Below are 13,853 nucleotides of genomic sequence, written 5' to 3'. Positions count from 1 at the left end.
TTTATTGGGTCATTCATACCATTACGAAGCATACAAATACACTGCATTTTATGCTGTTTTGGAGTCGTACTCTTATGACGCATACAGACTTTTTATACATGCATGCAAATATTTATGACAGCAATTTTTCTCCATATGTGCATGTCTTCTATAAACTTCTGACTCTGACATTGAATTTGGAGTCAGCTCTCTTTTACTGGTAGTGATCCATGTCACAGAATGTTCTGCATTTTATCCATGGCATCTCTTGATATGCTGTTCTGCCTGGCCGGTTCTGTTCTTTTTTATGGGGTGATTGGAATGTTTTCATTACAAATAATGATCTGGGACAGGTAACTAAGTTTCAAGCTTTTAACCCTTTGATGTATACTGCCATACCGGTGCGTCACTTGTTGACTGGACTATAGTACCACTGCACCTCTGTGTTGGAACAGTCACTTACACTATAACTCTGATTTAAACTCTTCATCCACTTCATCTTATTATTTTAAAACCACAAACAAAGAAATTATGAATGGAATTTTCTAAGAAATAAAATAAATTGAGTCGGAGAAACCAATGTACAAACTGAGAACATTTCAAAACAAAACAACAATCTAACTACTGTGATATAGAAGTCACCAACAGACTAGAAATCTTTATATTTTCACAGATTTCTATTGGTCTATTTATGCTTAGCTTAGGGGCGTTTCAGACATTTTTGGATGAAGACTCCTGATTAAATGTAAAACTGTAAAGAATGATATGTGCTTAGATAGAGTCTGCTCCATGAACTACAGGGTTTCGAAAACTTTTAATTGATAACATTTTGTAACATGTTTGACTCACCTCTTGTCAGGTACTTAACTCCTTAATTGCAGATTAATAACCTTTTCTTCTCTTAATTGTATCGCTAGATAGGTCTAGCTGCACAATGCAAACAATCACCACTTCAGATAGGTTTATTAATTTTACATCCTCAGAGCATACATGTTTGTCTACAAAGTCATTTTATAGGGCACATGGTGACGTAACCCCTTGGGAGAATGTCTTTTGGCATAGCGGGCTTATTGCTCTACTGGGTGGAGCTGCTGTGGCGTGGAGCGCTCGGAGGAGCATCTTTGTGGTGCAGATCGAATGCTGGTGTCCCAACCAGCACCGGCTACACAACCAACTAATTTGCTATTTCTGCTCAACCTTCAGTGTGTACAGTAGGTCAAAGGAATTTCAAAGGCTCTATTCCCACTGCTACACACAATTATCTCTCAGTGGGTGTGGGTTTGGTTCTGTTAGAAGTTTACCATTGCCAGTTTAGAAGATGGTATGCTTTGAGGTTAAGTCTGGAACATTTATCATGCGGTGCTAAGATATAAATTGAATTTCAACATCTGGGGGTCTGCATTCATTCTGTCATTCTGTGCTCCATCTTTGGGTGCTACTTCTTGCTAAATTATTCTTTAGACCTATTCATCTAGGCCAGTTTAAGTTCAACTATCACAATTTTCTATTTAGTCTCTCTGTTAAGTGAGTTACCTGTGATTTATCTTAAATCCAGATGCCAACTAAATGTTGAGCTACTTGCATATCTTTTACCTACCATGATATCATTATAATGTACCAGACTTTGTTGGGGCAGAACATTAGTGTTGATTCACATGTAGGTGTTGGTAGCTGAACTTGACTCTCAGGTTCTGTTGAATATTTAACTTAAGGCAAATTCATAATCTTTACAGTTGCCAAAGGTGGAGAAGAGTACAATCACATTCTGTGGTAATTCAAAGCAGGTAGTTTGGATGCAGTGGTGTTCTTTTCAAAATCTTGTTGCAAGTGTTTTTTATTTTCTCTTAATCTTAATATCATATAAATTTGCATTCTTTATTACTCAATGCATTTTTTTCTTAGACGATGGTGTCTACTGCAATTCTAAACGAGTACGACAGGAAAAGTTTGAAACTTCAGATCATATTTCAGGGTGGGGTATTTTGCAAATGGAAGGGCTGACTCAGCATAAGTTGTTTAACCTTTCACTAAAAATAATAGGGGAGGGTGAATTGTGCTTCGCTACATTAATACTGAAAAATTACCAGAAGCTGATGATCAGACTGCATTTTAGTATTGCAAGTTAAGAAAATAGAATACTGTGTGTATATTTAAAACAATTACACATGTATTATAATAATAGTTACTTTGTATATCCTTGATCTAAAATGAAGTTGGCATTATACATCCCATTTTAATAACAAAGACAGAAGCAGGACCATAAAGTAACATGCACAGGAAGTCTGTGTTATGAGCTTATATACAAAAATAAAGCGTATACAGCACATACTTTAAGTATTAGAAACTATTTTCTTCTTGTCCTTTCTCATTATCTTTTTTCAATCTCCAATTGCAGCTCCCTGGTGCCTGGTTTCTTTACTTGGCAGGGCATCATGTGTCTCAGTTCCAAAAAGTGATAGTCACCTTTTCTGTCCAAAAATAACATGAGGTTTTGGAGTGCATACTGAAAATGAACTGTAGCTGACGCCGAGTTCTTCAAAGCACATTGCACTCAGGACTTGGCTAAATACAATAGACTTTGCTTGATGGTCTTTCTTAAAAATAAAAAAAAATAAAAAATAAGTTGTATATATAATTTACTTAAAGTGGGAAACTTTTCTCAGGTTATTCTATAAATAGAATGTGAAATCAGAGCTTTGTCTTCTGGTTCACTGTCATGCTTATTTTGTAGCATTTGAAATTATTTTTTCAACATACAAGGATTTTTCACCACACATTTGTGGAAAAATTTAAAACATACTTGATGTTACAAAAATGTTGTGTAGACTGCTCAGAGGGATTCTTGGTCAGCACTTCATCAGCACACATGAAAGTGTAAGTTCTTGCAAGTCTCCAGAACAGCAGTGACAAACATTTTCAATTTGTTATTCAGGAATTTACACTTTGTATTTAAAGGGGAACTCCACCAAAAATCCATATTTTCTCAGGTTATTCTATAAGTAGAAACATATTCTGTGGAGTGAGCTTTTCATGTCCAGATCATTCTATGTACCAGAAATCAGAGATCAAAAAATATGCCATGACGTCTCTGGGGTTCTAACTCTGGAGCTAATGTTGAAATAATTTTAAAATGTTGACAGTGAACTGATTTTCACTTTCTTATTTGTGCTGTTGGAGTACTGCACAACACAAATACAGTACTTGTATATAGCTGAAGAGGCAAGATATGCAATTTTTTTCTGCAGTTTATTAGAAACCTTTTTCTGATGTTGCTCTAGATATTTGCACAATCCATATTAATAAAAGTTGATTTTAATAGGTGTACTTTTGGTGCAGATAATAATTGTGAAGCAATTTTCTTATGTGAACCAAACATAATTCACCTGGCCTCACCAAGTGTGTTGAACCCAAAGAAATATACAGCTTAGCTTAGCTTTCACCTTTCTACAATGCGTTGGGAGTTCCCTGCAGTGACTCAAAGGTAATTACTGTCAAGCATGCTTATGTATGTTTCGTAATTGCATAGTCATGTAATTTCTGGTAAGCCTATAGGTTACAAAGTCTTGCAAATATTAAAAGCAATTCACCTGAAACAAAAGGCTGAAATTAAATTGCTTCCAATTTGTATTTTTCTTAAAACATACAGTGAGGGAAAAAAGTATTTGATCCCCTGCTGATTTTGTACGTTTGCCCACTGACAAAGAAATGATCAGTCTATAATTTTAATGGTAGGTGTATTTTAACAGTGAGAGACAGAATAACAACAAAAATATCCAGAAAAACGAATTTCAAAAAAAGTTATAAATTTATTTGCATGTTAATGAGGGAAATAAGTATTTGACCCCTTCGACTTAGTACTTGGTGGCAAAATCCTTGTTGGCAATCACAGAGGTCAGGCGTTTCTTGTAGTTGGCCACCAGGTTTGCACACATCTCAGGAGGAATTTTGTCCCACTCCTCTTTGCACATCCTCTCCAAGTCATTAAGGTTTCGAGGCTGACGTTTGGCAACTCAAACATTCAGCTCCCTCCACAGATTTTCTATGGGATTAAGGTCTGGAGACTGGCTAGGCCACTCCAGGACCTTAATGTGCTTCTTCTTGAGCCACTCCTTTGTTGCCTTGGCTGTGTGTTTTGGGTCATTGTCATGCTGGAATACCCATCCACGACCCATTTTCAATGCCCTGGCTGAGAGAAGGAGGTTCTCACCCAAGATTTGACGGTACATGTCCCCGTCCATCATCCCTTTAATGCGGTGCCGTTGTCCTGTCTCCTTAGCAGAAAAACACCCCCAAAGCATAATCTTTCCACCTCCATGTTTGACGGTGGGGATGGTGTTCTTGGGGTCATTCCTCCTCCTCCAAACACAGCGAGTTGAGTTGATGCCAAAGAGGTCGATTTTGGTCTCATCTGACCACAACACTTTCACCCAGTTCTCCTCTGAATCATTCAGATGTTCATTGGCAAACTTCAGACGGGCCTGTACATGTGCTTTCTTGAGCAGGGGGACCTTGCGGGCGCTGCAGGATTTCAGTCCTTCACGGCGTAGTGTGTTACCAATTGTTTTCTTGGGGACTATGGTCCCAGCTGCCTTGAGATCATTAACAAGATCCTTCCGTGTAGTTCTGGGCTGATTCCTCTCCGTTTTCATGATCAGTGAAACTTCACGAGGTGAGATCTTGCATGGAGCCCCAGACCGAGGGAGACTGACAGTTATTTTGTGTTTCTTCCATTTGCGAATAATCGCACCAACTGTTGTCACCTTCTCACCAAGCTGCTTGGCGATGGTCTTGTAGCCCATTCCAGCCTTGTGTAGGTCTACAATCTTGTCCCTGACATCCTTGGACAGCTCTTTGGTCTTGGCCATGGTGGAGAGTTTGGAATCTGATTGATTGATTGCTTCTGTGGACAGGTGTCTTTTATACAGTTAACGAGCTGAGATTAGGAGCACTCCCTTTAGTGCTCCTAATCTCAGCTCGTTACCTGTATAAAAGACACCTGGGAAATCTTGTTGATTGATAGGGGATCAAATACGTATTTCCCTCATTAACATGCAAATCAATATATAACTTTTTTGAAATGCGTTTTTCTGGATTTTTTTGTTGTTATTCTGTCTCACTGTTAAAATACACCTACCATTAAAATTATAGACTGATCATTTCTTTGTCAGTGGGCAAATGTCCAAAATCAGCAAGGGATCAAATACTTTTTTCCCTCACTGTAATTGTTACTTAGCCTAAACAGGAATTTGTCTAGATAACAGGAAAAAAAGTCTCAAGTAGACATGCATATACATAGTATATAGTCTGCACCTACAACATCAAAATCTAACAAATGTCCACATGTTTTCAGTAAGTGTAATACTAGTATGTAAGGTTAATAATAATTTATTATTCTCTTGATTTACCATTTTTAGAAAATAGCCCCACATAGTTTTCAATGCAGTGATGCTGCATCGAATTTCCACACGCATGAAACTACTAGTTTATGGGTAACAAGAAAATCTTTTTTTTTAATATCAACTTCAGTAAATTACCATTTTCAATTTTTATTTCAATAAATCCTCTGCAAAGCCTAATTTTACAAGGCTGCTTTGTTTGTTCAAATTGTACTTCATGTAAAGGTAACAATGGACTATCTTACAAATGGAAATATTCCAACAGTGATGCTTTTTACAATGATTGTTTAGTCGCCTTACTATTTACAATCATTTGAATGGGTAGAAGAAAATGTTCTCCTCCTCCTTGCGTAATATAAATGTTTTTACGTGTTTGATATTTACAATTCTGCAATTTAAATTGTTTCAGGCAAAGACATACACAGCTGTCTCTTTAGTTCCCTTCCTGTAGATATTTATGTATGTATGTATGTCCATCCATTGATGATGATCTTTTAGGCAGACCATATTGAAATATACAGTTCAGCTTATAGCTTATTTATGTTTTGTTTAGTTATTCCTTTACAATTTTCTGCAGTGTAAAATTGAAATAAAGACAACTGCCATTGTTGAGAGCTATGGCAATGAATTGTGAATTTTCAAAAGCAGAATTATCTTCCACCTATATAGGTGATTTTAAGTAAATGGCAGCATGTAGTATCAGATTGAAATTATCAGAAGTTAGTACATAGCAAAGCAATTGTTTTTGAGAGCTTTTGAGCAGTTTAAGAGTTTTGTTCAGTCTTAACACAATTTAATTATTGTGTGGATATGGCACACTTGCCAAGATGCAGAGAATCTGACATTCATGCTGCCAGCACCATGCTAATTGGAGTGTATTGCCATCATACCTTGCCTAATGTTTATCCATCATTCCCCTTCACCAGCAAATTTAAAGAGCTGTCCTAGGGTAGTACTGGGCATGCAACACGTGGAAGAAAAACATGAGAGTTTAGTTCTAAAAGCAAGCTCACATGATTTTCAAAACAAAAGGCCCACAATAATATATATATATATATATATATATATATATATATATATATATATATATATATATATATATATATATATATATATTACAGTACCACTTTCTTTTGGCAGGAAATGCCATTTTCAGGTGGAGCATGTGTTTTGGCATTGGCAGGAAAAATTCATGCATCATGTCCCTGGAATAGCAGGAAAAGGGTTACATCTTCTACACTAAAAAAAATGTTCTAAAAACATTTCAGATAATCTGAAGAACAGAGTAATTATGTATTAAGACAAAAATTAAAAATTAATATACCCTAAGATATTGTTTCTGGCAATACACACCCTCCTGAGGTGTACTGCTTTGCTAGTAAAAGGTCAAATGGACTGCAGTTGCAGCTGGTCAAACAATAGCTATAGTGTATTCTTAAAGATCAGTCATGTATCCAAGCAGGCTCAGAAATATTAGTCATTCAGATGGGAAAAAAAACAGCAACCAACTGTGCTCTCCCCCAGTCAGTATGCACATATTTTTTTGCTTCCAAATATTGGATCTTTATGTATGTAATCACTGTAGAACAACTACAAGTACTGGTTAACATCTGATGAACACAATTATTCTCGTAAAGCAGTTAGTATTTAGCAATGATGGAATATTTCTTCTTTGGCTAGATCAGAGCAATCGTAGTTCTCACTTTTTGATAGACAGGGTATAAAATAAATAAGAAATGTATAAATGTGCTTATGTAAGCTCAGTTCTTGCCAAATAAGTAATTTCCATATTCACACTTGATTTGCATTTTCTGTTTGGGTCCAAAAGACACATTTTTCTTTCTAACTACATTCTTCTCAATTCAATCTTCAAATTATTGCCAGGCTCAATACATTGTAAGAAAACATTAGAAGTATTTAACTATTCACATGGTTGAGATCCATGTTATCCAATTCCAGACTATGTTGAGGAGAGTCTCCATAAGAGGAATAATGCATACACTCCAAATAGTTGTCATCCAATTGCAATGTGCATACATTGTAGGTATAATTGAACAAATAATGTGCATTTAGGTCTTCACCCAGGCAAATAAATACACAGATAAGTAAATACATAAGAAGAAAGTTACTTGTCGTACTTCATTATGCTGTTGAAAACCCATGAAAGTTATACATTGAATGTAGACCATCTTCAATACAGATGCTATTGTCCTTAATAACATATCTAAAAGGAATAAGTCAGGAGTTCCTGACTCTCTATAGGCAATTATTATTGTTTTTATTAATAATGAAATAAAAAGTGTGTGTGTGGGGGGGGGGGGGGATTGGAGATGGATTTAACCCTTAAACTCATTTAATGTTTCTTTTTTTTTTACACTTATTGAAATGAAAACATCTGACAATAAATAGCTGCTATACTACAGTATGCATATTTTTACCTGATATAGTCAATGCAATATTTAGATCTATTTTTAGAGAGGTTGCTCTGACAATCCTCCCTTACAAGTGATTTTACTTTTTCATTGGAATCTGGTTAGTTTTTAATTATTAAATGTATTCAATGCTCTTTGTCCACCTGTGTATTTTCACAGAAAAGACGCATTCCTTCATACAAATAAGTGCTATGTTGTTGCTCTTCATCAGATTGTGTGCCAGTAACCCGACTCTTAACAGACCTTATTGATGAACTTACCTCTGCAGTGTCATGCCTTGTTAATTGGAAACTGGGGCTTACAATGTTAATACATTAATTATAACAAACATTTTGATAGTGGCATTCAATTAACATAGCTTTGTATGTTATTTACAAAATTGTACCCCTCAAAATGTCATATTTGGAATATTTCTGGTATGCACACAATCTTCACCAAATGTGTTTTTACAGGCACCATTACTAGTAGTACTAGTAGTTTTTGTTTCATAATAGATAGATTAATTATGTTAATTCTCATTAATATTTTTGTGCTTGTGATTTAAATATGAGCAGAACAAGTAGTAATCCCAAGAAGTTAACATAATTTAATGAGTCAGAAAGCACTGTATGTTTGAATGTATGGGCTAGCGTACGTTTCCTATCATATCATATTTTATGGGTTTTTTTTTTTTTATATATATATATATATATATATTTTTTTTTTATTTACTTTTACATAATTTTACAAAATGTTCCTTAAGTTGAGTCATCTGTAACCCGGGGAGCATCTGTACTGGAAATTAATTAAGGAAATCCAACTTTCTGTTCAAACTTGGTGTAAGGCTATAAATTAGATGTGGGTGTTGACTTGACAGAAGTGTGTTTGTGCACACGTATATGTTTGTATGTGTGTATATATTTTTATGTATGTATACACATCTCATCATCATTGGCCTATATTGATCCTCTGCTGGGTGAAGGTTTCACAAATATTTCCACTTGTTTTGCTCTACAGCATCTAGAATTCTTCCATTCTATTGATAACTGCATCTGTTTTAGACTGTTTTGCATTTGTCTTTCTCATTAGGATACACTGTTTTGATGTTCCTATTATTTCCAATGATTTCCTTAATTAAGTTATTGTTACAATTTCTTCTTCACAATCTTCACTAATGGGTTTCTTTATGATCTTGCCCAGTTCAATGTAATTATCTTTTGATTTGGGTTATTGACTGTACTTTTCTTTATCAATTCTCATGGTTCTTGAGAGATCTTTTTATCTTGCAGTTTCCATGAGCTACTCATGATTGTGTCACACATTTGTGATACATCTAGATCTTCTTGTTGGTCATGAAGTATACTAAATCAATTCATCAGTTCTAATTTGTACTCAGCTTGATGATTTCTGAGGTTCATAATGTTGATCAGCTTGTTTTGTTTCTTCATTCGTTTTCTTCTTCCCACTTTAATATTGAGATTAACTTTATAACTATAGTTCTGTGGTCACTTCCAGTATTTAATCTGTTTAGGACAGTGCAGTCTGTTTTATGTTACACCCAGCAGTGGATTATGTATAGTTTAATTGCTTTTCGTTTTTATTTTCTTTTTTTCACTCTTGCTCTATATGAGTCAGTCATTTGGAATGTTGTAGAAAGGAAGTATATTTAATGACTAAAGATATATATATATTTTTGTCTGTTTTTGTTTTTCATGTCTGACTATTATCAATTATCTTATGACTGCACAATGCTTGGTGCATTAATTTCTGTTTGTTAAAAGATAAGAAACAAAAAAAGACTGTAAAATTGAACAGTTGCTTAAATCATAAATGATTAACATGAATCGGGAGTAAAACAAACTTTGCTAACATTTTTCTGTGATTCATTAGGCAGGGAGCTTTAAATGTAATATAACACTGTAACACATTTTTATTTATTTTTGTTCCTGGGTTGTAAGTGTTATTTCCTAATTGCTTATGCCTCAAAAATATAGAAAAATCATTTTGAAATAAATAAGTAAATACAGTATAATCGTAAATCTAGAAAAACTACTCACTTCTAAATCTTTTGTAGTCATTTTTGTATTACTTTTGTATAAAGTAGTATAATGTTAATTTGGATTCATATGTTTTTTTTTTCTGACTTTATGTGAACAAAAAGACACAAAGTCGCCGGTTGTGTTACATAGTGTAATTAATGTGTTTGTGTATTGGGGTCAGCTTGCACTGTTGTAGAAGACAAGATGGAGAAGTACTATGTCATATGGGGACATGTGCATATGTATTGTCAATAAAGGACATGGAACATACTATGGAATTATGGTGTTTCAACAAAGAATATCTAAATGCATATAAAGCTTAAAATAGTGGATTCGGAAACCTAGCCATGGGTAGAAGTTAAAATGGTAGCTAACAGGTGGAAGATTGTAGGGCCCTATGGATATTTACTCTTACTGGAAAATCATGAAGGGAAGAGTACTGAATGTAGCCGTAATAGCTCGTTAGGGCATACAAAATGCTTTAGTAATTATAAATCTTTAATAAACTCGACATGATGGAATCACTTTCTGAGGAAAACACAGAAAGGCTAACCATAATGTACCACAATGGAGAGGTCTGCCAGAGGTGGCAAAAATAATTTACATTTAAGTTTGTAATGCAGACACTTAGCAATAAATTGATATTTTGATACTTTAATACTGTATATCTGTAGGATATTTAATTTTTCACATTGCAACCTAATGTATGCATTTATAAAGCTATTAATTGCTATCAACATATCAGTTGTGATAAAACATAAAATTTTAATTGGGGGAGAGAAATAGATCAGAACATTTGAAAGCATCAATCTGATTTCATAGAGCCCCACAGTAACATTTTAGTTTTACAAAAAAATTCTTGGCAGTACCCGCTTATGGCGACTTGTCAAAACTTAGTTATGTTTTCCTTTAATTTTCCCCTGAAATCCCTAAATAAGTCAGTTAAGGTCACAGCTGAAGGGGAATCTTTCTTTCTTTTTAACTCAGAGCGATTGTCTGTTTTGTACTACAAATAACACAGCCCCAGTGTCCTCACTATAATAACGGGTCCGCAGTGCCGTCTGTTACAGAAATCCTTTGTTGCCCCTGACTACGCCTGGCCATCTGCCAGACTCTGTAGAGATTGAACTGGTTTACCTGAGGTGTTCTTTCAAAACTATTTGTATGGCATTTAAGGGACCATCACACCTACGGTTTTATGGGGATTGAAGTGTGTCTTGGTTAATTTGGAACCTATATTTGGCTATATGAAACCTCTGATAGTGACGAATTGCAACCACTAGAAAAGGTTGTCTCCGTTTGTTTCATGGCAAACTCTGTATGTTTATGACATTGCTCTGCCTATTGATTTGTAATATGAAAGCAAATGTATTCTTGTTCATGTAAAAATAACCGTTCCATAAACCGAACCACATTATGGAAGTGACATACTCAAATGCAAAGAAACTGCCCAGCCTTGTCATTGAAGCCCAAAAAACTACTGCAAGAATGTAAAGATTTTCATAATCACCTTATTGATTGTCTGTGGTTGAAATACAAGGGTAAGGTATGGTGAAAGGCATATCTCTAGTAGCTGATGGCCATAGTTTTAAACTTACTTTTTCTTGAGATATCACTGATGAATCTCCTCCAAAAAGAACGTGTTTTTATGGTGTTTCTTTTATGGTTATATAAATGCCCAAATTAATTAGTCATAGCTAGACCACACCATCACCAACAAAGCACAAAATAAGAACATGCAGAATTCTGGTCCACATGAAGTTGTAAGTGCACTAGAAAAACAAGCTTGAATTCACTTTCAAAGAAATTCAAGGTTAATTACATTTTCCTGGTGTGAAACAAACACAACCTAATCTAAAGGAAAGAAAAAAGTTACTTTGCAAGTGAACCACAATTCTAATTATTTGCAAGTGAACTAGGTGTGAAAGTGCCCTAAGATTATGCCGTGTACTTATTTACTAGAATTTATGACACACAAAGAAGCACTGACAAAACAATGTATTTTCCTTTCCATTTGATAGGTTTTTTGAGCAGTGCAAGCAAAGACCATTTTATTGTTTACAAAAAACTAAAAGTAAGGAGTAGTTGTTTTTATTAAATTGTTTGAGTGAGTAGAGTTTATTTTGAATAGATGACTTATTTTAGAGTTTGAACTATCCCTAATGAATGTTAACTGTCCTTTTCATATGTATTGCCACTTTTTCATATTGTGGTTCTTGAAACAATCCTAAAAGAAATTTGCCTCATACTTTGTATTTTAAACTTCTGACACACAAGGTGCTGTATATTGTGTGTTTAATGTATGTCTCAATTTTTAATGTTTTTTTTTTCTTTTTCTGTTCAGCGATCCCTACGTGAAACTCTCTCTCTATGTAGCAGATGAAAACCGAGAACTTGCCTTAGTCCAGACAAAAACCATTAAAAAGGTAAGGTATGGAAGTCTGTTAAAATAACTTAAAATAAATCTATGGGTTTTGTAATTCAGCCTTTTTATTGCTGTTTGTTTTCATTATTGTTTGGATGCTTGTACATTGGTGCAGTGTTGATGGGAAGTCGTTTGTGGGTTCGTGGAGGTTTGTTCACTTTCGATTAGAGTTGTCCTGCTGCTACTGAGGAAAAGTGCACACACACTAGAGGGAGCTGTTGCACAGAATATGAATACAGCATACAGACTTCAGTTTCCTTCTATATAGATATGTAGAAAAGATCCATGCAGGAAGCATGAACACTTGTGTGGCTCAAAAAGTATGCAAATTAGTACATTTAGTACATTTGTACAATAGCATTATTAGTACAATAAACTAATAAACTAAATAAACTAAAAAAAGCATTCTGAATATCCCGACATACTTACATACAGAAACATTTTATGACTGTATATTATGTGTTGTCCTATTTGTACAGTTGATTTTTTTTCTTTACACTGTGGAATGTACAGAACTAGAATATTCTCTGTATGGAGTACTACAGAAAGAGACAAATACGCAGTGCAGCCACCTCATTTTTCAAATATGCATTTTGGAGGACCACAAATACTGAATCAAACTGATGTGGCTTTACTCTTCAAAATCAGACATCAGACGTATATACTTTAAAATCCATCTGGAAATGCCAAGGCTTTGCCACAACTTGGTACATGCTTGCAGTGGGGGAAAATAAACTATAGTACAATTAGCTTAATTTCCAAAAACTGATAAAGCTCAAACGGAAAAGTGTGAGTTCAACTGTTCCCATACGCAACAAACTGCGATGCACTTTGTGTTCTGACACCTTTCTATCGGAACCAGCATTCACTTTTTCAGCAATTTGAGCTACTGTAGCTCATCTGTTGGATCGGACCACACGGGCCAGCCTTCACTCCCCACGTGCATCAATGAGCCTTGGTCGCCCATGATTCTGTTGCCGGTTCACCGCTTTTCCTTTCTTGGACCACTTTTGATAGGTACTGACAACTGCAGACCGGGAACACCCCACAAGAGCTGCAGTTTTGGAGATGCTCTGGCCCAGTCGTCTAGCCATCACAGTTTGGCCCTTGTCAAAGTCGCTCAGATCCTTATGCTTGCCCATTTTTCCTGCTTCTAACACATCAACTTTGAGGACAAAATGTTCACTTGCTGCCTAATATATCCCACCCACTGACATAATGTCATAATGTTATGGCTGATCGGTGTATATATAATATATATACAGTACTGTGCAAAAATTTTAGGCAGGTGTGAAAAAAATGCTGAATGTATATAACTAAAACATATATAACTTAGCAGTTTACTTTCCTTATGACGATAAAAAATTAGCACCCTCTAGACATGTACTAGATTTTGTTCTCTCCTTGTTGTACTACAATTCGATTACACAGTTGCATTTTAGTGTGTATGATGCCGTGTGCATGATTTGTTCAGTAAGTGTTTTTAGAGGTTGTTTCAAGCCCAGGAATGATAAGTGTGTATTATCTATAAATAATAAATAAAACAAATTAAAACTGAAATTGCTTGGTTCTAAATATTGTAATAGCATTCCTAAATTAGCTC

The 13,853-nt window shown here is 35.1% G+C and overlaps 1 protein-coding gene across 4 annotated transcripts in view; it reads left to right on the top strand.

Moving 5' to 3' along the window:
* The window catches only part of nedd4l (NEDD4 like E3 ubiquitin protein ligase), a 123,714-nt gene that overhangs the window by 42,543 nt on the left and 67,318 nt on the right, over positions 1-13,853 (top strand). For all 4 annotated transcript variants that reach the window (XM_066710807.1, XM_066710806.1, XM_066710805.1 and 1 more), the window contains exon 3: positions 12,170-12,251. In XM_066710807.1, the coding sequence (XP_066566904.1) occupies positions 12,170-12,251 (82 nt within the window). The remainder of the gene's footprint in view (positions 1-12,169; positions 12,252-13,853) is intronic.

This window comes from Amia ocellicauda, chromosome 8 (genome assembly GCF_036373705.1).
Source record: "Amia ocellicauda isolate fAmiCal2 chromosome 8, fAmiCal2.hap1, whole genome shotgun sequence".
Classification (NCBI taxonomy): Eukaryota; Metazoa; Chordata; class Actinopteri; order Amiiformes; family Amiidae; genus Amia; species Amia ocellicauda.
Note: the sequence above shows the minus strand (reverse complement) of the source record. Positions and strands in the feature narration are given on the sequence as shown.